The 27,236-nt window shown below is 38.6% G+C and overlaps 1 protein-coding gene across 43 annotated transcripts in view; it reads right to left on the bottom strand.

Annotated features, from left to right (window-relative positions):
• The window catches only part of LOC123940940 (ABI family member 3 binding protein), a 257,004-nt gene that overhangs the window by 4,596 nt on the left and 225,172 nt on the right, over window positions 1-27,236 (bottom strand). For all 43 annotated transcript variants that reach the window (XM_046003947.1, XM_046003948.1, XM_046003962.1 and 40 more), the window contains 3 exons: window positions 25,662-25,770; window positions 988-1,067; window positions 200-229 (listed from right to left, as the gene is read on the bottom strand). In XM_046003947.1, the coding sequence (XP_045859903.1) occupies window positions 200-229; window positions 988-1,067; window positions 25,662-25,770 (219 nt within the window). The remainder of the gene's footprint in view (window positions 1-199; window positions 230-987; window positions 1,068-25,661; window positions 25,771-27,236) is intronic.

Genomic DNA, 27,236 nt, shown 5'->3' with positions numbered 1-27,236 from the left:
TAAAAATACACAACTTGTTCCCCCCAAACATTACAGGTTCTCAGTGTTAGGGAGTGTTCTAGGTAAGTATTCCCACCTGACTGATAGCCTAAGACTAAGTGGACTAAAATGAAATCATGACTAAAATGCCGCCATGCTTGTTTAGTTGAGTCAGTTTAGAAAAGCATATAGTTATGTTCACACGGAGACAGGTACTTACCAGAAACTGGCTCGCTCACTCTTGGGTCCGCTGAAGAGAAACAGCAAACATAAGAGTCAGACAGTACATTAGGTAAGTAAGCCCCAGTGTGCCAGCAGCATAGTGAAGAAGTTGGATGCTGACAGTTAAGTCTGACTTGCAAAATGGTACACTCTTGCTAAAGACTGACATGTGTTTTGTTTTTAGAGTCATTTTCCATTGAACAGTCTCCTGCCAGGTACTCAGCTGTATCTTTTGGAATCTTTGTTGCTCTTCAAGCTCTCACTCCATTTTAAAGCTTCCTCTTTCAGATTCAGACAGAAACTAATGATGGTAAAGTCACTAGAATGCCATGAAGTGCAGTTGGTGTAAAAATGACACTGCTAATGCTATGAGTACGGCTGTATCTTTTAAAGAAATGGGAGTATAGAAGGTCAGAAATTTTCACAGCTGTTTATCAAAAAAACTATCAAATGAATTCCCTTTCTGGATGTACTATGACTGTGTCTGATATTTTGATTCTGGCCATTGATTCTAAGCATACAGAGGGAGTATTCATTCACTAGTTTTTTGAGTATACATTGATACACTTTTTATCTTTTAAACTGGGATGTCTTTTTTTTTCTGACATCAAAATAAGTGAGAAAAGATAAATGTAATGTTTCTTTAAGGCTCTTTTTTATCAATCTGCTTTCTCAAAATTAAACACTTTATACACTGTTCATTTAGCTGTGTTCCAGAGAAGCTCCTTAGGCAAAACACTGTGGTCTGTTAATATTCTGGATAGGCATTACTGTTGATGTGATTACCTGATTCAGTGCTGAATGCCACTGTGTTGCTGGGTGGGCCTTCTCCAAGTGGGTTTTTGGGTTTCACTTGGAATTCATAGCTGTGTAGGAGAGAATTTTTTTTTTTTAATTGTAATACATTCTTCAGGGGTAGGAAACAATCTTTCTTTGTTATATTGAAATCCTTGATTCTATTTTGAAATCATGAGGCGGTGAGTACACATATATTTGAGAAGCAGCATGGGGAAATAAACTCTTACTTATCAAACACCTTGTCTGATGTTTTGTATAAGGATTAAGTTAATAAAAAAATTGGTGTTGTTTTTAAAAATACAGCTAGCTAGTAGTAACAACTAGGCAAGTTGGTAAGGAACACAAAGGGAAGAGGTATATGGCCGATCCAGGCTAATTCCAGCAACCAGGAGTCTCTCCTTCAAATGTTTTCGCTACTTAATGGAAAGGTTGCCTTTTACTTCTTATTATCCCAACCCTGGACACGGCCTCAGACTTGGCCAATGTTTCACCTTGTGGGGCCTGAACTATGTATGTCAGAATCACATGATAGAGGGGCATTTGGGAAAGTTTGTTTAAAACACAGATTTCTTGGGGGTGCCTGGGTGGTTCAGTGGGTTAAAGCCTCTGCCTTTGGCTCAGGTCATGATCCCAGGGTCCTGGGATCGAGCCCCACATCAGGCTCTCTGCTCAGTGGGAAGCCTGTTTCCTCCTCCCTCTCTCTCTGCCTGCTTGTGATCTCTGTCTGTCAAATTAATAAATAAAATCTTTAAAAAAAAAAAAAAACAACAAAATAACCCCCACAGATTTCTTGCTTCATCTTGGCTGCTGAATCAATTTTTTGAGGGGGTCTAAGTAGGAATTTGTAACAAGTTCCCAAGGTGAATCCTATACCCACTGACATTTGAGACCTACTGGACTAAGCTAGGGCAACAGGTGCATGTGAAAGTATTTCTATGCAAGGATTTCCTGTTTCTGTCTCCTGGAACTCCGGTGTTCTTTGGATCATAGGAAGCCATACCTCCAGAATAGGGAAATGGTAGTATGACCATGAAAGAGCACAAATAACTGACTTTTCTTCCTGTACAAATCAGATTCATATAGGCTAGGCCTTAACTCTTTACATTAAAAAACAAAACACAATATTAACCTAGATGCCCTGGTGTTCTAAGTATGTTTGATCCTAAGAATTATGTATTAACTTGCTATGTGATATTTACCACACTGCATTCATAGAATAGTTAGAACAAATCCTTTTAAGATATTCAAGCAGTAAAGCTGTTTGCCGTTTGCCTGAAACTAAGCATTCTTTCCAAAAGCAGACTTAGCAGGAAAATAATTTTGAGTGTAAAACCAACTTGAGTCAGCTGATAGCATTTTGAATCTCAAATTTGTACAAGACTTTAGGGAGATGATTCCTATTTTGGGGAAGTTTGTAATTGAATTACAATGCAGAACACACAAAAGATGGAAATACATTTTATAAATGAGTGAAAAACAGAAGGATGACAGCTTTACTTGGTACAGAAGATACTAAGTGGAGAAGTAACTTTCTGGAGCTTTCTGGAGGAAATCAGATTCTTGACTACTGAGACATTGTATTATAATACAGCTAAAATCTATAAGATGACAGATTCTAGCATTACAACAATGGCAACCACTTTTTTGAGTGCTATATATCAAACACATTAATTGTACATGTATAAAGTAACAAACACTACAAGATAAGTATTATCCTATTTTTCAGTTAAGAACAATGAGATTCTTAATCAATGTGCTATTACCATCTGCTTTTACAAACTGCAATGAGGATTAAAGCTTCCAGGGTTTTTAGTGAGAGACTACATATCAAAGCATTTTATAAACTTAATCAACTGATACAAGGTACCATTATCATTTGCAATAAGAATGCCAATATAAAACCATCCATGTCACTCATTTAAATAAATGGCATGTCTATGAGATGTTGCTTGGGCATGGAACATTTTTTAAAGATTGAATTCTTGCTCAGAGGCTTGAAGACCTTAAAACACACACACACACACACACACACACACACACACACACACACACACACACCTATTATGGTGAATGGAAACTGGATAAAAGAAATAACGAGCATCTGGACCTTGATTTAAGTGGGCAATGCATTCCACATTCCAAGCCATTGCCAAAAACCCTGTGCTTTGGCCAAGTCTGATTGCTGGAACCATCTCCATGTCTTTCACAGTTTTCTGTGAAAACTTTCTTTTCACAGTTATTTACACTGCAGCTCCATTTGTAGCATGCCGCAGATGTTCATAAGCTACTTTTTCTGTTTTTTTTTGCCAACACTTTGTGATACTTGACAAGTTTTGAAATCATTTAAAATTAACAGGGAAACTTAAAAGGCATATATTTTTGGGTGTTCAAACCCTATACAAACAAAATATTTGAAATGGCAAAATCTTTCTCAGGTAGATTCTATCATGAAATTTATGATACTAGGTCTAAGAGTAATGTTTCAGAAGATACTGATTTCACATAGGGAATGAGCATGCTATTAAAAATTTTCATTAAAGACATTCTTTTTGAAAGAATAAGACACTTAATAGTTTGGAAGATCGAGTTAAAATGTTACAAATACTAGGATAAAGACACAGATGAAAAGTGAGCAAAAATAAGGAAATCTGATTTTTCTAGGGAATGTAACACCTAACTAGTAGATTCCAGAAAAGAGAAGAGGTGAAAAGGGTGCACAATTATCCTAGGAAGCAAATAATTTCTCAGAGCTGAGAGACATGGGCTTCCAGATTTAAAAGCTCTAAACTCTCAGCAAAAGTTAAAAAAAGAAAAAAGACTAACCAAAGCAGACAAGTTGAAAAATTTTAGATCACTGGGCTAGAGACAAGATCTTAAATGTTTCTGAGAAGAAAATAGGTCCCATTCAAAGAATCCAGACTCAGAATAGCATTTGACTTCTTAGCAATGGAAGTCAGAAAACTATGCAACAGGGGCACCCTGGGTGGCACAGTCAGGTAAGCATCTGACTCTTGATTTCAGCTCAGGTCATGATCTCAGGGTTGTGAGATCAAGCCCCACGTTAGGCTTTGCTGTCAGTGTGGAATCTTCTTGTTCCTCTCCCTCTGCTCCTCCCCTTTGCTTTCCCCTCTCTATCTCTAAAATAAATAAAATACTTAAAACAATGGAACAATGCCTTCAAAAGTCTTCTCTTCATTCTAAAGTGTCTGCCTAAACAACACCATCAGTAAAAGAAAGGATATTTCCAGACATAGAAGAACTCAAAAACATCATCTTCCATAATAATCTATTCTAAAGATGGATTTCTCAAGGAATGCCACAAAGGAAGGGAGTAAAAGAAGACAAAGGATATAAATGAAAAGGATGTAGGAGATGGGGACAAAAGGATGGTGAGGTATTCTAGGAGACATGGGACACAAACACATGGAACAAAGAAATGAACTATTTTGCATTTTTGAGAAATGGTCAGTCTAGAAATATGGATTTAATTAACAGAAGAAATAGTGCAAGTAATTGAACATGGAGGAGAACTGACAGATGGGGAAATAGGAGGCTGCTGAGCTCCTCTCCTCCCACAGGCACATCATATATACAGCTGCACACAGAGGAGTTCTCTCCGAAAGATCCAGAAACTAGCCCAGTGGCTCATACACCCCGGGTAAATGAAAACACCCACATTGAAATGGGTAGGAAAGGCCGAGACACACTCTTGCCATAAACCCTGCTCCTGGCATAGTGTCCTATAATTGGCAGCAAATCCCCAACTCCCAGCTTCTTCACGAGGAGCAAAGGGTATGGACCTCACATCTGATATCCCAACTTTTAAGACTCCCACCTGAGGCATGAGGCCCATAAACACCTACTTCTAAAAGCCAATAGGGCTTCCATTCACAAGTCCCTCAGAACTGTAGCCAAGAAGCAGTTCTTAACCAGCTAACCTCCCAGGGCTCAGCACAGAGGGAATAGGCAAAACCACCCTATACCAGTATTCCCCAAGAAGTTTATTTTCATACTTTAAAACTTGCTACCTAATGAACATAAGGAAAGGGAAGGAAAAATAAGATAAAAACCATAAAAGGGGCACCTGGGTGGCTCAGTGGATTAAGCCACTGCCTTTGGCTCAGGTCATGATCTCAGGGTCCTGGGATCGAGCCCCGCATCAGGCTCTCTGCTCCGCAGGGAGCCTGCTTCCTCCTCTCTCTCTGCCTGCCTCTATGTCTACTTGTGATCTCTCTCTCTGTCAAATAAATAAATAAATAAAAATCTTAAAAAAAAAACCCAAAAAACAAAAAAACATAAAAGACCCTTAACTAGAGGGAACAAACTGAAGGTTCCCGGAGGAGAGATGGATGGGGGGATGGGGTAATTGGGTGATAGACATTAAGAAGGGCACTTGAGGGACGTCTGGGAGGCTCAGTTGGTTAAGCCACTGCCATCGGCACAGGTCGTGATCCCAGGGTCCTGGGATCGAGTCCTGATTCGGGCTCCTTGCTCAGCAGGGAGCCTGCTTCTCTCTCTGCCTCTGCCTGCCACTCTGCCTGCTTGTGCTCTCTCTCTCTCCCCCTGGCAAATAAATAAAATCTTCTTTTTAAAAAAAAAAAGGCACTTGATGTAATGAGCACTGGGGTTAATATGCAACTGATGAATCACTAAATTCTACTTCTGAAACTAATAATACACTTTATGTTAACTAAATTGAGTTTAAAAAAATTTTAAAAAACCCCCTGCTATCTGAGGGTGAAGCTTCTAACTATAGCACATATGTCTTGGCTGGCTGCAATCCTCACCAGAGACTGGGAAACTGTTGGCACCTTCCTTATCCCCTCCCTCCAGGCTGCTGCAACAGTACAGCTAAGTCAACAGCATCTCCCTGGAAGGAGTGTACAGATATGTGGCACCCTAGCTTTTGTAGCTGCTATTCAAGGGATGTCCCCACTTGCTTGGCTCTGCTAACTGATGGGGCTTGTGTTCTTGAGTCCCATAATACTGTAGCACACAAAGCATTTTTTTTTTCTAAAGAGTTACAGGAGCTCTCCTGCTGGACATATCCTGGGCCCAGCAGAGAGAGGAGGCAAAAATGCCCATCTTCCAGAGTCTCTTCGGAGGGGGATTAAGTACATAGTATCCTAGCTGCTGAGGGTCCAGTTTATAATTAGGCTGCATCCAGGTGCTGATTGCAATTCTCTCCTTTGGGATACTGATGGGTTTGGGAGCACCCTCAGCTACAGAGCCACTAATAACAAAGCAGGTGTTTTGGACAAGCTCAGAGGTTTGAGGGACAACTAGGACCTTGGGGTGGACGGATTCAAGAGATTCATTTCCTACACAGGACCATTCTTTCAAGACTGGGAGAGGTGGCTGTTTTAGCTAATGTGCAGAAATGAACAAAGAAGGAAATTGAAGAAACAGAAGACTATGCTCCACATAAAACAAGGAAAGTCTATAGGAACAGATCTTGATGGAATAGATAGTAATTTACCTGCTAAGTCAAAGTAATAGTTGTAAAGATGCTTACCAAAGTCAAGAGGCAAATTCCTGAACAAAGCAAGAATTTCTATGAAGAGAGACTATTTTAAAAGTACCAAACAAATCACTTAGCTTAAGATACAATAACTGAACTGAAAAATTCATTAGAGGAGTTCAACAGCAGACTAGATGGCCTTTACCAAAGGATCAACAAACCTGAAGACAGGCTAGAGGAATTCATCTAATCTGAGGAGCTAAAAGATAAAAAAATGAAAATGAGTGAAAATAGCTAAGAGACATACAGGACACCATCAAGCAGACCAAGATATGCATTATAGAGCCCTGTCCAAGAAGGAGGATCGAGAGGGAAAGGGGCAGAAAGCTTATGTAAAGAAATACTGGCTAAAATCTTCCTTAACCTGGAGAAAGAAACAGACATCCATAGCCAAGAAGTCCAAGGAGTTCCATATAGGAGAATTGAAAGATATCCACACTGAGACACGCTATAATTAAACTGCCAAAAGTTCAAGACAAGGAGAGAATCTAAAAGAAGCAAGAGGAAAGCACCTTGTTTCATACAGAGGAACTTCCATAATACCATCAGCAAATTTTTCAGCAGAAACATTCAGGTCAGAAGAGAGTGGATCTAACATATTCAACGTGTTAAAGTTAAAACAAACAAACAAACAAACAAAAAACTACCCAGCAAAATTGTCCTTCAGAATTGGAGAGGGAGTTTCCCAAACAAAAGTTGAGAATTCATTACCACCACACTGGCCTTACAAGAAAGGTTAGAGAGTTCTGGTTGAAATTAGAGGATGCCAGTTAGTCACAAGAAAACATATAAAAGTATAAAACTCACCAGTAAAGATAAATACATAGTTATATTCAGAGTATTCTAATGTAATCATAGTCGGGCAAATAACTTATAACTCTAACGTGAAGGTTAAAAGAGGAGAGTATTAAATGTCATGATGTAACAATTTGTTAATGATTACAACAATGTAAAAAAAGTAAGTTGTGATATCAAAAGCAACGTGGAGGGGAGAGTGTAAAGGTGTAGAACTTTTGTATGCGTTTGAAGTTAAATTGTTACTAGCTTAAAATAGACTGTCATAAATGGTCTGTGTAAGCCTCAGGTTAACAAAAGCAGTTTCCCATGGTAGATACATAGAAGATAAAGAGAAAGCAATCAAGTAAACCTCTGCAAGAAATCATCAAATCACAAGGAAAGAGCACAAAAGAGGAAATAAAGGACCAAAAGAATTACAAACAACCAGAAAACAATGAACAAAATAGCCACAGTAAATCCAAACCTACCAATAATTACTTTAAATGTCAATAGACAAAATTCTCCAATCCAAGTACAGAGAGTGGCTCAAAGAAAAAAAACCACAAAAAACACCCCCCAAGAACCAAGTAAATAAGAGTAAATAAGAGACTCACTTCAGCTTTAAGGACACACATAGACTGAAAGTGAAGGGGTGGAAGAAGATATACCATTCAGATGGAGAGGGAAGAAAGTGGGGTACCATTCAGACAAAATCATAGTGAAACATTGGACTTAAAATGACACCCTGCCTAGAAAGATCTAACAGACATTTACAGAACATTCCATTGGAATACATATTCTCAAGCACACGTGTAACATTCTTCAGGATGGATCATATTTTAGGCCACAAACGAAGTCTTGAAAAATTAAAGAAAACTGAAATCATATCAAGCACTTTTTTCTAATCATAATGGTTAGAAACTAGAAATCAATTACATGAAGAAAACTGGAAAAGTCACAAATATGTGGAGTTTAAACAATATGCTCCTGAACAACCAATGGATCCAAGAAGAAATCAAAAGAGTAATCAAAAATATCTTTAGTCAAATGAAAGTGGAAATACAACATATGAAAACTTATGAGATGCAGCAAAAGCAATTCAAAAAGGGAAATACATAATGATGAATACCTACATTAAGACATCAAATAAACAACCTAATTTTACAGCTCAAAGAACTACAAAAAGAACAAAATAAGCCCAAAGTTGGCAGAAGAGAGGAAATAACAAAGATCAGAATAGAAATAAATAAAAGAGAGACCAAAAAAAATAATAAAAAAAGATCAAGGAAACTAAGAGATGGTTTTCTAAAAGATAAACAAAATTGATGAAACTTCAGTTAAGAAAAAAGAAGACTAAAATAAATAAAATCTGAGAGAGGAGACATTACAACTGATTCCCCCAAAATAAGAGGCTACTGTAACAGATTATACTCCAACAAATTGTGTAATATAGAAAAAAATGGATACATTCCTAGAAACAAAAAACTTACCAAGACTGAACAATAAAGAAAAAGATAATCTGAACAGAACATGATCAAGTGGGATTCAGTCCAGGGATACAGAGATGGTTCAACAACCAAAAATCAGTCAATGTGATGTATACCACTCAATAAGATGTGGGATAATCCATATAAAGTCAGTAGATGCACAAAAGCATTAGATGAAATTCAACATACTTTCATGACAAAAACTATCAAAAAAGTGGTATGGAGGGAACACATCTCAACATAATTAAGACCATAAGTGACAAGCCCACAGCTAACATCAGACCCAACAGTGAAATGCTGAAACCTTTCCCTTTCAGTCAGGAACAAGACCAGGATGCCGCCTCTTGCCACTTTTATTTGACATAATACTGGAAATCCTCCAGAGCAATTGGCGGGAGGGGGGGGGCGGTGGGAAGCAAGTACTGGCATCCAAATCAGAAAGGAAGAAGTACAACAATCTCTATCTGTGGGTGACATGGTTATATATATAGAAAACCCTAAAGATTCTACCAAAATACTGTTAGAATAAACAGATTTGGTCAACTTGCAGGATACAAAATCAGTACACAAAAATCAGTTGTGTTTTCATATACCAACAATGAACTTTCAGAAAGAGAAATGAAGAAAACAATCCCATTTCTAATAGCATCAAAAAGAATGAAATACTTAGGAGTAAATTTATCCAAGAAGGTAGAAGATTTGTACACTGAAAACTGTAAGAAATAAGAAAGGAACTGAGGAAAACATAAATACACGGAAAGACATTCCATGTTAATGGATTAGAAGAATTAATATTGTTAAAATTTCCCTACTATCTAAAGCATTCTATAGATTCAATGCAATTGCTATCAAAATTCAGTGGCATTTTTGACAAAAATACAACAATGAATCCTGTAGTTTGTATGGAATCACAGAAGACCCAGAATGGCCCATGTCATTTTTAGGAAGAATGGAGCTGAAGGCCCCATGGTCCTGGAATCCCAGCTATATTACAAAGCTTTAGTCATCAAAAATAGTATGGTATTGGTATAAAAAACAGATACATTAAATCAATGGAACATAATAGAGAACACAAAAATAAACTCACTGATACACAGTGAATTTATGACCAAGGAGACAAGAATATATAATTCGGGAAAAAGATAATCTTTTCAAATAACTGGTGTTGGGAAAACTGGACATCTACATGCAAGAGAATGAAACTGGACCACTATTTTACACCATACACAAAATTAACTCAAAATGGATTAAACAATTGACTATAAGATCTGCAACCAGAAAACTAATGGAAGAAAACCTAGGGGGTAATCTCCTTGACATCAGACTTGGCAATGATTTTTTTTTTTTTTAATTTGATACCAAAAGTAAAGGCAACAGAAGGGAAGAGACGTGAGACTACATAAAACTAAAAGCCTTCTGCACAGCAAAGGAAACCATCAACACAAAGAAAAGGCAACCTATAGAATGGGAGAAAATATTTGTAAAACATGTATGTGATAAGGGGCTAATAAAATATAAAGGGAACATATGCAACTCAATAACAGAAAAGTAACTGAATTTTAAAAACTGGGTGAAGGACCTAAATAGACATTTTTTTTTCCAAAGAAAATATACAGATGGCCAACAGGTATGAAAAAGTGCTCGACATGACTAACTTTCCGGGAGATGCAAATCAAAAGCACAGTGAGTATCGTCTCACACCTGTTAGGATGTCTATTAACAAAAAGACAAGAGGTAATGAACACATGCTGGTGGTGAGAATGTGGAATAACGGGAACCCTTGCATGGTATCCCTGATATGTTGAATCTCAAAAAAAGTCAGACTCACAGTAAGAGTAGGAAAGTGGTTGCCAGGGACTGGGGGAAACAAATCTCGGCAAAGGGTACAAACTTTCAGTTACAAGATGTATAAGATCGGAGGATCTAATGTGGAATATGGTAATATCATTGATAACATCATAGTGTATGATTGAAATGTGCTAAGACTAGACTTTAAATGTTGTCACCCTCAACCCCTAAATAGGTTAATATACAAGGTGATGGTTGTGTTAGTTAACCTGATTGTGGGGGAAGGAAATAATTTCATAATGTATATCAAATCATCGTATTGTATATACTTTAAATACCTTCCAGTTTTGTCAATTTTCCCATAATAAAGCTGAAAAAGAAAAAAGAAAATTGTTGTTTCTGGAAAGTAGAATTTAGGAAGAGGAATGAAGAGCTTTGTAGCATTTGACTTTTAAAACCATATACATAGGGGGAGGAGTCAAGATGGCGGAGAAGTAGCAGGCTGAGACTACATCAGGTAGCAGAAGATCAGCTCAATAGCTTATCTAAAAATTGCAAACACCTACAAATCCAACGGGATATCGAAGAGAAGAAGAACAGCAACTCTAGAAACAGAAAATCAACCACTTTCTGAAAGGTAGGACTGGCGGAGAAGTGAATCTAAAATGACGGGAAGATAGACCGCGGGGAGGGGCCGGCTCCCGGCAAGCAGCGGAGCAACGGAGCACAAAATCAGGACTTTTAAAAGTCTGTTCCACTGAGGGACATTTCTCCAGAGGCTAAACCGGGGTGAAGCCCACACGGGGTCAGCGTGGCCCCAGGTCCCACAGGGTCACAGAAGGATCGGGGGTGTCGGAGTATCGCAGAGCTCGCAGGTATTAGAACAGAGAAGCTGGCTACAGAGACAGAGCCGAGGACTGAACTCTCAGCTCGGGGTTACCTTGAACTGGTCGTGGGCTGGGTGAGCTTGGAGCAGGGCTAGAGGCTGGGGATACGAGAGTGATTGGGTGCTTTCCTATGGGGGCGCACTGAGGAGTGGGGCCCTGGGCTCTTGGCTCCTCTGGGCCGGAGACTAGGAGGCCACCATTTTCATTCCCGTCCTCCGGAACTCTACGGAAACCGTTCAGGGAACAGAAGCTCCCAAAAGCGAACCCGAGCGGATTACTTAGTCCGGCCCCCGTAAGGGCGGTGCAATTCCGCCTTGGGCAAAGACACTTGAGAGTCACTACGACAGGCCCCTCCCCCAGAAGATCAACAAAATATCCAGCCAGGACGAAGTTCATCTATCAACGAAAGCAGGTTCAATACCTAAGACAGCAGCGGAGTTCCAGAGGAGGAGAAAGCAAAGCACAGAACTCATGGCTTTCTCCCCATGATTCTTTAGTCTTGCGGCTACTTCAATTTTTTTTTCTTTTTTCAATTTTTTTCTTTCTTTTTTCTTCTTCTGCTAAATTTTTAAAAACTTTTACCCTTTTCTTTTTTTAACACTTTTTGACTAGTTTATCTAAATATATATATTTTTTCTTTCTTTTTTATATTTTTTCTTTATTTGTTTTATTTTTTAAATTTTTTTCTGAACCTCTTTTTATCCCCTTTCTCCCCCCCACAATTTGGGGTCACTTCTGATTTGGTTAGAGCACATTTTTCTGGGGTCTTTGCCACCCTTTTAGTATTTTATTTGATCCTTCATATCCTCTTATCTGGACAAAATGACAAGGTGGAAAAAATCACCACAAACAAAAGAACAAGAGGCAGTACTGAAGGCTAGGGACCTAATCAACCCAGACATTGGTAATATGTCAGATCAAGAGTTCAGAATGACGATTCTGAACATTCTAGCCGGGCTCGAAAAAGGCATGGAAGATATTAGAGAAACCCTCTCTGGAGATATTAAAGCCCTTTCTGGAGAAATCAAAGAACTAAAATCTAACCAAGTTGAAATCAAAAAAGCTATTAATGAGGTGCAATCAAAAATGGAGGCTCTCACTGCTAGGATCAATGAGGCAGAAGAAAGAATTAGTGATATAGAAGACCAAATGACAGAGACTAAAGAAGCCGAGCAAAAGAGGGACAAACAGCTACTGGACCATGAGGGGAGAATTCGAGAGATAAGTGATACCATAAGACGAAACAACATTAGAATAATTGGGATACCAGAAGAAGAAGAAAGAGAGAGGGGAGCAGAAGGTCTATTGGAGAGAATTATTGGAGAGAATTTCCCTAATATGGCAAAGGGAACAAGCATCAAAATCCAGGAGATGCAGAGAACCCCCCTCAAAGTCAACAAGAATAGGTCCACACCCTGTCACCTAACAGTAAAATTTACAAGTCTTAGTGACAAAGAGAAAATCCTGAAGGCAGCCCGGGAAAAGAAGTCTGTAACATACAACGGTAAAAATATTAGATTGGCAGCAGACTTATCCACAGAGACCTGGCAGGCCAGAAAGAGCTGGCATGATATATTCAGAGCATTAAACGGGAAAAACATGCAGCCAAGAATACTCTATCCAGCTAGGCTATCATTGAAAATAGGAGGAGAGATAAAAAGCTTCCAGGACAAACAAAAACTGAAGGAATTTGCAAACACCAAACCAGCTCTACAGGAAATATTGAAAGGGGTCCTCTAAGCAAAGAGAGAGCCTAAAAGTAGTAGATCAGAAAGGTACAGAGACAATATACAGGAACAGTCACCTTACAGGCTAATAATGGCACTAAATTCATATCTCTCAATAGTTACCCTGAATGTTAATGGGCTAAATGCCCCAATCAAAAGACACAGGGTATCAGAATGGATAAAAAAACAAAACCCATCAATATGTTGCCTACAAGAAACTCATTTTAGACGCGAAGACACCTCCAGATTTAAAGTGAGGGGGTGGAAAACAATTTACCATGCTACTGGGCATCAGAAGAAAGCTGGAGTGGCAATCCTTATATCAGATCAATTAGATTTCAAGCCAAAGACTATAATAAGAGATGAAGAAGGACACTATATCCTACTCAAAGGGTCTGTCCAACAAGAAGATCTAACAATTTTAAATATCTATGCCCCTAACGTGGGAGCAGCCAACTATATCAACCAATGAATAACAAAATCAAAGAAACACATCAATAATAATACAATAATAGTAGGGGACTTTAACACTCCCCTCACTGAAATGGACAGATCATCCAAGCCAAAGATCAACAAGGAAATAAAGGCCTTAAATGACACACTGGACCAGATGGACATCACAGATATATTCAGAACATTTCATCCCAAAGCAACAGAATACACATTCTTCTCTAGTGCACATGGAACCTTCTCCAGAATAGATCACATCCTGGGTCACAAATCAGGTCTCAACCAGTATCAAAAGATTAGGATTATTCCCTGCATATTTTCAGACCACAACGCTCTGAAGCTAGAACTCAATCACAAGAGGAAAGCTGGAAAGAACCCAAATACATGGAGACTAAACAGCATCCTTCTAAAGAATGAATGGGTCAACCAGGAAATTAAAGAAGAATTGAAAAAATTCATGGAAACAAATGATAATGAAAACACAATGGTTCAAAATCTGTGGGACACAGCAAAGGCAGTCCTGAGAGGAAAATATATAGCGGTACAAGCCTTTCTCAAGAAACAAGAAAGGTCTCAAGCACACAACCTAACCCTACACCTAAAGGAGCTGGAGAAACAACAAGAAAGAAACCCTAAACCCAGGAGGAGAAGAGAAATCATAAAGATCATAGCAGAAATCAATGAAATAGAAACCAAAAAAACAATAGAACAAATCAATGAAACTAGGAGCTGGTTCTTTGAAAGAATCAAAAAGATCGATAAACCACTGGCCAGACTGATCAAAAAGAAAAGAGAAAGGACCCAAATAAATAAAATCATGAATGAAAGAGGAGAGATCACAACTAACACCAAAGAAATACAGACAATTATAAGAACATACTATGCGCAACTCTACGCCAACAAATTTGACTATCTGGAAGAAATGGATGCATTCCTAGAGACATATAAACTACCACAACGGAACCAGGAAGAAATAGAAAACCTGAACAGGCCCATACCCAGTAAGGAGATTGAAACAGTCATCAAAAATCTCCAAACAAACAAAAGCCCAGGGCCAGACGGCTTCCCAGGGGAATTCTACCAAACATTTAAAGAAGAACTAATTCCTATTCTCCTGAAACTGTTCCAAAAAATAGAAATGGAAGGAAAACTTCCAAACTCATTTTATGAGGCCAGCATCACCTTGATCCCAAAACCAGACAAGGATCCCACCAAAAAAGAGAACTACAGACCAATATCCTTGATGAACACAGATGCAAAAATTCTCACCAAAATACTAGCCAATAGGATTCAACAGTACATTCAAAGGATTATTCACCACGATCAAGTGGGATTCATTCCAGGGCTGCAGGGTTGGTTCAACATCCGCAAATCAATCAATGTGATACAACACATTAATAAAAGAAAGAACAAGAACCATATGATACTCTCCATAGATGCTGAAAAAGCATTTGACAAAGTACAGCATCCCTTCCTGATCAAAACTCTTCAAAGTGTAGGGATAGAGAGCACATACCTCAATATTATCAAAGCCATCTATGAAAAACCCACCACAAATATCATTCTCAATGGAGAAAAACTGAAAGCTTTTCTGCTAAGGTAAGGAACACGGCAGGGATGTCCATTATTACCACTGCTATTCAACATAGTACTAGAAGTCCTAGCCTCAGCAATCAGACAACAAAGAAATTAAAGGCATCCAAATCGGCAAAGAAAAAGTCAAACTATCACTCTTCGCAGATGGTATGATACTATATGTGGAAAACCCAAAAGACTCCACTCCAAAACTGCTAGAACTTGTCCAGGAATTCAGTAAAGTGTCAGGATATAAAATCAATGCACAGAAATCAGTTGCATTTCTGTAAACCAACAACAAGACAGAAGAAAGAGAAATTTAGGAGTCAATCCCGTTTACAGTTGCACCCAAAACTATAAGATACCTAGGAATAAATCTAACCAAAGAGGCTAAGAATCTATATGCAGAAAACTATAAAGTACTCATGAAAGAAATTGAGGAAGACACAAAGAAATGGAAAAATGTTCCATGCTCCTGGATTGGAAGAATAAATATTGTGAAAATGTCTATGCTACCTAAAGCAATCTACACATTTAATGCAATCCCTATCAAAATACCATCCATTTTTTTCAAACAAATGGAACAAATAATCCTAAAATTTATATGGAACCAGAAAAGACCTCGAATAGCCAAAGGAATATTGAAAAAGAAAGCCAAAGTGGGTGGCATCACAATTCCGGACTTCAAACTCTATTACAAAGCTGTCATCATCAAGACAGCATGGTACTGGCACAAAAACAGACACATAGATCAATGGAACAGAATAGAGAGCCCAGAAATCGACCCTCAACTCTAGGGTCAACTAATCTTCGACAAAGCAGGAAAGAATGTCCAATGGAAAAAAAGGCAGCCTCTTCAATAAATGGTGCTGGGAAAATTGGACATCCACATGCAGAAAAATGAAATTGGACCACTTCCTTACACCACACACGAAAATAGACTCTGAATGGATGAAGGACCTCAATGTGAGAAAGGAATCCATCAAAATCCTTGAGGAGAATGCAGGCAGCAACCTCTTCGACCTCAGCCGCAGCAACATCTTCCTAGGAACAATGGCAAAGGCAAGGGAAGCAAGGGCAAAAATGAACTATTGGGATTTCATCAAGATCAAAAGCTTTTGCACAGCAAAGGAAACAGTTAACAAAACCAAAAGACAACTGACAGAATGGGAGAAGATATTTGCAAACGACATATCAGATAAAGGGCTAGTATCCAAAATCTATAAGGAACTTAGCAAACTCAACACCCAAAGAACAAACAATCCAAACAAGAAATGGGTAGAGGACATGAACAGACATTTCTGCAAAGAAGACATCCAGATGGCCAACAGACACATGAAAAGTGCTCCACGTCACTCGGCATCAGGGAAATACAAATCAAAACCACAATGAGATATCACCTCACACCAGTCAGAATGGCTAAAATTAGCAAGTCAGGAAATGACAGATGCTGGCGAGGATGCAGAGAAAGGGGAACCCTCCTCCCCTGTTGGCGGGAATGCAAGCTGGTGCAACCACTCTGGAAAACAGCATGGAGGTTCCTCAAAATGTTGAAAATAGAGCTACCCTATGACCCAGCAATTGCACTACTGGGTATTTACCCTAAAGATACAAATGCAGTGATCTGAATGGGCATGTGTACCCAAATGTTTATAGCAGCAATGTCTACAATAGCCAAACTATGGAAAGAACCTAGATGTCCATCAACAGATGAATGGATAAAGAAGGTGTGGTATATATACACAATGGAACACTATGCAGCCATCAAAAGAAATGAAATCTTGCCATTTGCGACAACTGGATGGAACTAGAGCGTATCATGCTTAGTGAAATAAGTCAGTCGGAGAAAGACAACTATCATATGATCTCCCTGATATGAGGACATGGAGATGCAACATGGGGGGTTAGGGGGATAGGAGAAGAATAAATGAAACAAGATGGGATTGGGAGGGACACAACCATAAATGACTCTTAATCTCACAAAACAAACTGGGGGTTGCTGGGGGGAGGTGGGGTTGGGAGAGGGGGAGGGGGTTATGGACATTGGGGAGGGTATGTGCTATCGTGGGTGCTGTGAAATGTGTAAACCTGGTGATTCACAGACCTGTACCCCTGGGGATAAAAATACCTTATATGTTTATAAAAAAAAATTGGAAGGGGAGGTGAACCATAAGAAACTATGGACTCTGAAAAACAACCTGAGGGTTTTGAAGGGGCGGGGGTGGAGGTTGGGGGAACCAGGTCGTGGGTAATAGGGAGGAGCACTGGGTGTTGTGCAAAAACAATGAATACTGTTACGCTGAAAAAAATAAAAAAGAATTAAAAAAAAGAACCCATATACATATATTTCAGATAAAAAGGAAAATTTAATTTGTGGCACCTTGGTGGCTCAGTCAATTAAGTGTCTGACTCTGATTTCCAATCAGGTCATGATCTCAGGGTTGTGAGGTCAGGTTCTGCACTAAGCATGGAGTCTGCTTAAGATTCTCACTCTCCCTCTCTCCCGGCCCTTCCCTTCTCTCACACTCACTCTGTCTCTTAAAAAAAAAAAAAAAAAAAAAAAAAAAAGATTTTAGAAAGCCATTTATAAGGCCTATGTCATCAAAACCAGTATCTAAATGGAGTACAGTCCAGATGATGACTGTAGTCAAGCCTCTGTCTCTCTAAGGATAAGCCAAGTGAGTAACAAACGCCACTGACAGAATGCCATGCCAGGTTCTGCCCCAATGGGAATGGATCCAAATAAAACCAGTCTTCCCGAGCCTCCCTCTCAGAAGGCAGCAAGGTGCTGTGGCTAAGGTCATGGGCTGTGGAACCACAAAGACTTGGGTTCACAGCTCACTGATATGTGAGTTTAAGGTAAGTTCCTTAAACTCTGTGAATCTCAATTTTTTCCTATATAAAAAGGAGGATAATGTTATTTAAGGGTATAAAAACACCTTTTGAGTTTTTTGTGAAGAAATAACATATATAAAAGCAAAGTGTCTGGTACATAGCAACTGATTATAAATATTCTATAGTATTAAATTTCTATCTCTAGAATAATTTTTAAAGGTGATTTCATTATCGGGGAACTTGACAAACACTGCCATAGAATTCTCAAAGCAGAACTCTTCTTTATGTATGTACTTGCTTTTGAGGTTGTGAAGTTTACAATAAGGGTATAGCTATGGGGTTATTGGGAAGAATAAAAATTCAGCAGATGAATCTTTCTGCCTGCCATCAAAATAGCTCCATATTTTGGCTGACTAAGAGGCTGAGAAAAAAAATTAACAAAAAGTTTTAAGATTTCAATAAAGAGTCTAGAAAGTGCTAAAACATTATTCCAGAGGAGTGGGTAATAGAGGGTAGCGTTCAAGAACAAATGTGAAAATCAGCATAAGATTTAAATACCAACTCATAGAAAAGTGAACAACAAGGGTGTCAAACAGTAGGATCTATAGTTTATGGGCAAAACTGTCAGAGATGGGGACACTCCAACCTGTAGGATATAATCTGAGCTAACCTTCAAGTTTGGTTAGGATAGACCATTTTTTCTGTCATTTGCTGCCTTCCCTTCCTTTGTTTCTATAAAATTTTCCCTCTAATTTGCTTATAATAGAGCTAAACTATAGTTTTCATTATTTATGAACCTTTTAGTTATATATTCCCATTGATTTAAAAAAGTTGATTTCCACTCTAGCAAAAGTCTCAAACTTCAAGCAACCTGCCTTTTATATAAAAAGGCCACCCTGTACCTGCTTGTTGGTCTGAGTGGTTTGGTTAACTAATTTTACCCAGACGTAGCCTTGAAATATTTGAGTCCTTTTCAGGGAAAAAGGGGGAGAGAAATGGAAGAGTGGAATATGAGAAAATGAGTGACAGGCACTCCAATAAGGAATGAGAAATCCAATCAATCAGTTCTCCAGGCATTTCTGGACACCTGACTCTGTAGACCTTGTATTGACCCCCATGGGAATACAGATAAGGAGCAAAAGGGCAGAGCTGCAAGGACACTTATTAGAGGATAAAACAAGTTCTGATCAGGGACAGAGGGCAGAGGGGCAGGGCATCAGCAGCCGTCAGGTATCATCAACCAGCTGCCCAGTATGTCCTCAGGGACATTCCTGTATCTCCCATTTCGACAGGAACAAGAAATTCCAGATCTGGGCTGCACTCCAAGTCTATAATGTTACAGTACATTTCTGCCCCCCCCATACTAAGGAATTCTAAGTGAAAAGTAATGAAAATAATATATTTATGTGAATGAATAATTGCTCTCTTTATAGACTAGTGGGGTTCCATGCTCTTAGCTCTACTTCTGCCAGGAGAAAATTTGCAAAACTGAGCAATCCCCTAAATTTCTTTCTTCCTTAATGATGAAGCAATTGTCCTGCTACCCACACCTACAAGGAAACTCAGTAAAGTGCCTAATGTTGTTAGTTTATTTTATTCCTTTCTACAAAACCCATGAGAAAAGATGTTGAAAATTAATACAGAATCTGCAGAGGCCAGAATTTCACAAAAATACTGTGAATAAGAGCATAATGGCTATTCCACATGCCTGCTTTGTTCAGCCAGAATTAGAGTTTATGAGAAGTTGCTGCCTCTATTCCAGTTTATTTTAAAATGCGCCAAGATTTTATTAAATTAAACAACACAAACAGTCGCCCCAAACTGTCTTTGCTTGTCAGCTATAGGAAATTCAGTATGTTTTAGTCTTAGAGGAAGAACTGTTCCCCAGAAACCTCCCAGGCTACAGAGGACAGACGCATGTGAATACGTTAAGTGAACTTGATTTATATCTTAATTACCAGACAGAATACATTTTCCATAGGAAATTGCTGGGCCATATGTATATCTGGCACACACAATGGATTCTTCAGCTTTTTAGTCAAGTTAGGAGAGAAAGGCTCATGTGAAGTTATTGGGGCTGGTTTTTTATTTTTCTGCATGGCAATTGTGTGTGTCCATCTATATTGTCCAACCTGTTCATCAGGAAGAACCTAGCCTATCAATGGATTGTCCAAATGTGTGCTAGAAACAGTTTGTCTGAAAACCAATTACGGACCACAGATATAAACTCAAAGAAAAATGGTTCATCAGGACAATTAGGCTTGCTGTAAGACTTAACCTAGATTTGGGGTTTATTTTCAGTTCCAGTTTCCCACTGATTCTGTGATGTCTTTGGATATCATAAGACTGCATCATTTTAGAAGCAAGAGAGACTTTGAGATCAATTAGTTACTTCATCCTTCCAGTCCCCTTAAGCAGGGGTACAAGACTTATTGTTGGACAGGTACTTGATCGGTCCTTCTGTCCACAGAACTAAAAATAATCATAGTAGTCTTTGCACACCAAGTGGTTGGCTGCAGATAGGAGAGGTTCTTTTTTGTATTTTTCTTTTCCTTTCAGCCCCATAAGAGCCACACATTGAGGTTTCATGGGGGAAACAAATGGAAAACAAATATTGGGGAATGGGCTGTTTGGGTACTGATTCAACATATTGATATTTTCTTAGTATTTTAGGCTGGGGGTGAGAGAGGGGTCCTGAAAAGAAAGAGAAGGAGATGTGGCACAGCAGTTCACCTCTGTCAGCTCATCTCTCCTACTGCGCCTGACTAAAACAGCCATGACTCCACACCATGGCCCCTCTTCCCCATGCAAAGTTATGACCAAAGCCCACAGGAGCTGCAAGCATTTGTTGGCAAGGCTGGGGGAATCCCTCCTGTGTCACCTTTGGAACTGCAACCAGGTGCCCCAGAAGAGCCACGGAGCTCCACTCTCTAGCAGAGACATCTTGCACCAGGTATGCAGCCAGCCGGACTCTCCTGCAGCAACATAGCTGCTGGCTGGTCCCTCCTGTGGGTATCCTTTGAACTTCTATTGAGGAGATAAGAACCTGGCTATGTCATAACAACAGGTAGGGAGGAGGTAGGCATACACGGTGAGAATAAAAAGGTAACAGAGTCCACTGTACTTTTGGTTCTAGACCACTTGGCATTTTTAACCTAACAGCCCTGGAGATCTATTTCCCCTGCATTGATTCTTTTGGGTTAAATGTTCTATGGCCAAGCTCTACTCCTCCCTTTCTAGGGTATAATAAATGGTGGGCCAGTAAATATCACCTTATTTTAGATCTCATGTTTTTCAGTTGAGATGAATGATAGAAAATGAAAGTGAAATAAATTATATACCTGTGTTTCCTGAAATTGGAACAAAGCTACTGTAATTCTTTCAAAACTTACTATCTCCTAGCTTTTCAGATAGGGAATTCCAGAGCCTCATGGAGGGCTGACAGCGGTGGTGGTGGATTTTAACAACTATAATTTAGTTTGTCTATTGGGGATATAATTTTCCCTGAGCAGTGAAATGTGACTAAAGTCATTCTGTATAGGTAATAAAAACCAGCTGGGGACTGCGTCCTTTACGTACTTCCTCTTTATTTTATAGCGTGTCTCTTATTAGCATTAATCTTGGATCATGGTTGAGGCTGAAAAGAAATAATGGAAAGATATCTTGCCTTCAGAACACAAGATAGTACGGAAAAAGTTTGCATTAAAAAAAAAAAAGAGGGGCTCCTGGGTGGCTCAGTGGGTTAAAGCCTCTGCCTTCAGCTCGGGTCATGATCCCAGGGTCCTGGGATCAATCCCCGCATCGGGCTCACTGCTCAGCGGGAAGCCTGCTTCCCTCTCTCTCTCTCTGCCTGCCTCTCTGCCTGCTTGTGGTCTCTCTCTGTCAAATAAATAAATAAAATCTTTAAAAAAAAAAAAAGAAAAAGCCAACCGACCTATATTTGGCACTCACAATTTTATGAATTTGACCATAACCCTGTCAGTAGTAAGTCAGAGGACTACTTGTAATTCACCCAAGTCATACACATGGCCTTGACCTGAACGAACAATACTGTTGGTGCTCTTTCTTTTCTTGCCAGTTTGTCCTGTTCAGTTATATCCTTTATCATCAAGGTCTAGTCTCGAGTATTCTGTGAGGCTTTCCCTCCTTTAAATTGCAGGACTTCAGGGTAGGTTCTATGCTGTCTTACCATGCTTTCCTGTTGTTTCATGGGTGTTACTTTTGTTTCCCCAGGTGCTTCTAGGCTTCAGAAATCTCAAATTAAATGACATAATTCAACTTTACTTTATTCTTCCTTAGCTCATTATTTTGAATAATAGGGGTTTCAATACATAATATTTCAGCTGAAAACAGTTTTTTTGCCTATTAAATAAACACATTAATCTCTAGCCTATCTTTAAGATAGCACAGAATGCATTCCCACTCGCTGGGGACTGGGATCTGGTGAACTATTTGGTCACCACAAAGTTCCACAAACTGTAGACTAAACAATTTTCATCAGATCACCTTTATATAATATATCCATGTGTATCATATCTGTCACCAGTGACAAAATGTTTTCAAACTGCTCATATACAACCTTTAAATCATGACCCATCAGGGACTATTAGCACAGTCCTGGTCAGACCATAGCTATGAATATTGAAAGTCCTTTTTTTCTTTTTAAACACTCCTTATGTTTGAATGGATTTCATTCAATCATATCAAACTCTAAAAATAATGTAAAATAAGCCAAATAGAAACACTGAGTGGCCCCAGATTTATGGCATCTGGCAAAACTTGGCATGGGATTCTGATTTCAGGGATTCCAAAACTTAATATATATTTTTTTTTCCTTAGAGACAAGTCCAGAAAGAGCCTCCTTTGGGCTTCGCTTGCCATGAGATTTGGGTAGTTGTAGGGGTCCCTCCTTAGAAGGTCCATCAGGCCTTCATCAGGACAGGAGTAACAAGCAAGACACATACCTTAGGGCGGGGTGAAAGGGACAAGGCTACACTCCAGAAACAATTAGTGTAAGTCCTACAGCAACTATAACCGGAAGCTAGATGTAAACTCTAGGACTCATTAGTCCTGTAATTCCAGAATGAAATGCAGCTTAGCCCAGAGGTACTTTTCTCTCCTATGTGCCTCTTTGGCCAATTAGGCAAGATGCCAAAATGGCACTCTTGGAAGACATTAACAAAAAGTTTTTGTTCGATTTATTCTACCAAATGTTACTCATTATAAGTTGCTTTAGTATCAAAAGATGATTATTCCATTCTAAATCAAAATCATAACAATACTAAAATGAAACTTGGAGCAAGCCATTCCCAGTTACCATCTTCCTGGGTCTCCCCTTCTATTGACCAAGTTTCCTGATCTAGCACAGAAGGCCCTCCACAGCCTCACCTCCACCTCTTGTTGCTTTTACTGCCTCCGTCCACTTTTCACCCCTTTCACTGGTGAAAGTCGCTGACTCTTCAATGCACACAACCATGTCATTTGGGCCTCTGCATGGACATGGATTATGCTCTCTGGTATTTCTTTTCCCTCCTACAGTTACCCAGCTAACTCCTTCCTATACATTCTTCAAGTCTCAGCCCAGTTGTCACCTACTCCAGGAAGTCTTCCCAACTTCCCCAGACTTTGTAAAGTGCCACCCACTCTGGGCTTCCCTTGCAACTTGTATATATTTTTACCAGAACTCTCACCACTTTGTGTAGAATAATCGGTTACTAATAATCGGTTACTACCCTACTTCCTCAAGCTCCTCAAGGGCGGGCACCACATTAATTCATGTTTGTAGTCACAACACCAACCACACTGTTGGCACTTGACAAATGTTAGCTGAATGGAAACATAAATCTTTTATAAACAAGTCAGGCTTAAAAATGTCACTGAAAAAATTATTTTCTACTTCTGATCATGACTAATAGGTGAACTCTGAGAAGATTTGAGGATTGTCTAATTCAGAAAAGGAACACAATGAACATTTAGAAATTAGATGCTTTTCAAAATGGTTTTCAATGTATTAAATGGAATAAAAAGCAAGAAACTGTAAAACATTTACATTCTGTAAGCTCAAATCCACCTATTAAAAAGGCCAAATTAAACAACTTCTTTTTTACTCTTTCCTTAAAATAATTATGATAAAAATAGTCTCTCTCTCCCTGTTAATCTCCCTAAGGAAACAGAACCAAGATCATCAAATGGGCTTTTACTAAAATACATGCTTATTTTGGCTAACTTATAGCCTTTAAAAAATTAGCAGTTGTAAAATTTTCCATATTACAGCTTAAAATAGAGAACATTAAAGAAAAAAATGCTTGTGGAAAGTATTCTATTTGCAGTATAAGACTACAGTTTATACACAGCAAACCTTCTAGAATGAACTAGATGCTTCTCTTTTTCCTGAAAACATTAAAAGAGTTTCTTTGCTATCAGAACTAAAAAGGCTCTTTTGTGTGTCATATTCAATACCTGGTTCAATTCAATCAACTGATGACAACTGGAGATATAAGTAAAATTTATGAAAAAATTTCTAACGCTGGAGTTCCAATCTTTGCCTCTACTGATCTTTTTAAATGCCAAGAAACTTTATCAAGCTATGAAATATTCAATATGGAAAAACTCCTGATTGTCTTTCTGAAAAGCGATCTGGTTTGCTTGGCTTACTATAACTTAAGATGTGAGGATGTTTTCATTTTAACTGAATGCATAGATAGCTTACCAAACAGTGTTCTGGAGTTTGAGAAAAGAAACTGATTTCCGGAGAGTGATAAATGGGTTTAGTACATTGTCTTTATTAAGGAAATTCTTGGCTGTATCATTCGAGAATCTCCTTGAACAGTAAATTTGGTGATTTATCCATGTAAAACAAAACAAAACAACACAAAGCAAAAAAAAAACCTTCTCTATTACATTTCTAGAAGCGTGTAAGGCCCTTATTTTTCTTGCAATATGAGCTGACAAAATATTGGGTATTTTATATTTCAAAAGAAATGACAAAACCACACAGTAATATAAACAACCTAGTACAAATGTTTAATAGGAGATGCCAAGAAAAGTTGTGTACTGTATTGTTAATATTATATATTTCTGTTTTCAAAAATAGATTCTCATTTGTTTGTGATAAAAAAATCCCAAAAGCAAGGGACTGCTATGCCTGGGAATGGTCTGTAGTTATTTGAAGCATTTATCTATCACAAACTTTCATCTATATCCGTTACATAGCTTTTATTTCCTGGCTCTCCTCTTGCCAACATGGCAGCCAAATTCTTGTTTTCAAATTGAGTTTACATCATACACATGCCAGTTGTGTCTGGTCTACAAAACTTTACTTCCCTGAATTTTGGTACTTAATTATCAACATTTGGTATTAACGACCTTCTATTTTTCAATGTTCTCACCTAGAGTGCTAACTTACAAGACCACCTCGTCAGCTCTTGTGTCCCCACCAATAACTTGCGTATTTGCAAAACATGACTCTAGAGGTATCTACTGCTATGCACAGTAAGCCAAAGAATGAAATGCAAACTAGACTGTCCTGTAAGACAAAAACAGATGATGTCATTTCATTCCTTTGTTATGACTTTCACACTCTCAGAATTCACCCGTAATAGCACAGGTGGCTTACCTTGTATCTGGTTTTAGATTTTCTACTGTGGAGAAGGTTTGATTTGTAATTTGAATGGACTTGTTCTTTCCACTGAATGACCCATTTTCTCTAGATATAACTTCATATTCTGAAAAGCGAAAAAGCCAACAAATATTTGTCTTTACATCCTGGCTGATTTCATTATTCTTAAGACAAACAGCATCATAAAATCACTCTCATAAAAGTGAGCAATTTAGCCTGCAGTCCTTGAGGAGTACTGATTTTACACTTAGCAATTCCGGGATGGGGATAGTTAGTGGATGATGAAGTTCCCAAAGCATTTTGGGAGTTGCTCATTGGTCATTTCTGCTTTCCCTTTACTGGAACATGAAGGCCTGCTAACTGTGAAGACTGATAACACTCCCATGGTGGCTTTGAACCAGTTACCGATGATGTTGCTAGGCAAATCAGTTTGTCTGCTCTTGTTGGAATGCTCAGTATGAGGAAAACACTGTATGAGAAGTGGTACTTGAGTAGAAGCCATGTTTTCTTCTGTATGGAGCTTTATTATATAGCTGGGGAAAAGGCCACTGCATTCATTGTGCTGTTACCAAAAACTTTGGGTTTGAAATCATGCAGCAAATGATGATTAACCAAATAATGAATGACAGTTCATTATTTAGAACTACAGAATTATGGGATTTTTGTACCTACTGCTTATGTAAGTTACAAAAGTTTTATACCTATTGCTTACATATGCTTTGTGGATAATTATCCTTTTAAAAAATTATGACCTTTAAGTTTGCATAGAGATCTCCATAAATGTCACTTAGAGGCATGTTTCTATGAACTTGCAGGACTAATTAAGAGAAAGACTTTCAGATTAAGAACATAATTGATAAAGTTGTTAGTTGTTTTTCCCTGCCCTCAGTTGGGGTTTAGTTTAATGTATGTGACAAGATCATGAAGAGCTTGTCAAAACTCAAAAAACTTTAAACAAGTTTTTAAACTTGTTTAAAAACTCAAAAAACAACAAACAACAACAAACCCCACTCCAAATACACAAGTGGTCAGCCATCAGGGGAAGTGGGAAGGCTGCGAAGGAGATGGCAAGTCACTAGGGATTTCTGCTATTAGCACTGAGACCAGAGATGAGAGATGGAGACTGGAAATAAAATTAAAATTATGAAAGGCTCAGGAAGACATAATAACCAATTTCAATTTGGGAAGGAGTTTTAATGGTATATTATAAAAATCAAAAAAGGAGGATAGCTCTTTCTAATAATTTCATATGGCCATCCTTCCAAAAATTCACAAAATTAAACCAGAAGACAATGGCCATTGTACTGGACACATTAGCACAGCTACCAAAGGACTAATGGCTAGTGTTTGGTATTCCTTTCTCAGACTGTTCTATTCCCAATCCATCTCTCAGTTGGCTCTCTGTTCTTACAGAGGATGGAAAGGGAGGCAAGGGTAGGGCCCTGAATTCAAATATATCCATTTTATATCTTTTTCTCAGCTGTGAAGCAATATTTACTAGAAAAAGACGGGAGTAATCAAAATGTAAGTAAAATTGATCTTTTTAAAAATGGAAACTGCTTGTGGATACAG

The sequence above is a fragment of the Meles meles genome, chromosome 4 (assembly GCF_922984935.1).
Source record: "Meles meles chromosome 4, mMelMel3.1 paternal haplotype, whole genome shotgun sequence".
NCBI classification, from domain to species: Eukaryota; Metazoa; Chordata; class Mammalia; order Carnivora; family Mustelidae; genus Meles; species Meles meles.
The sequence above is the reverse complement of the archived record's forward strand: the minus strand, read 5'-3'. Positions and strand labels throughout refer to the sequence as shown.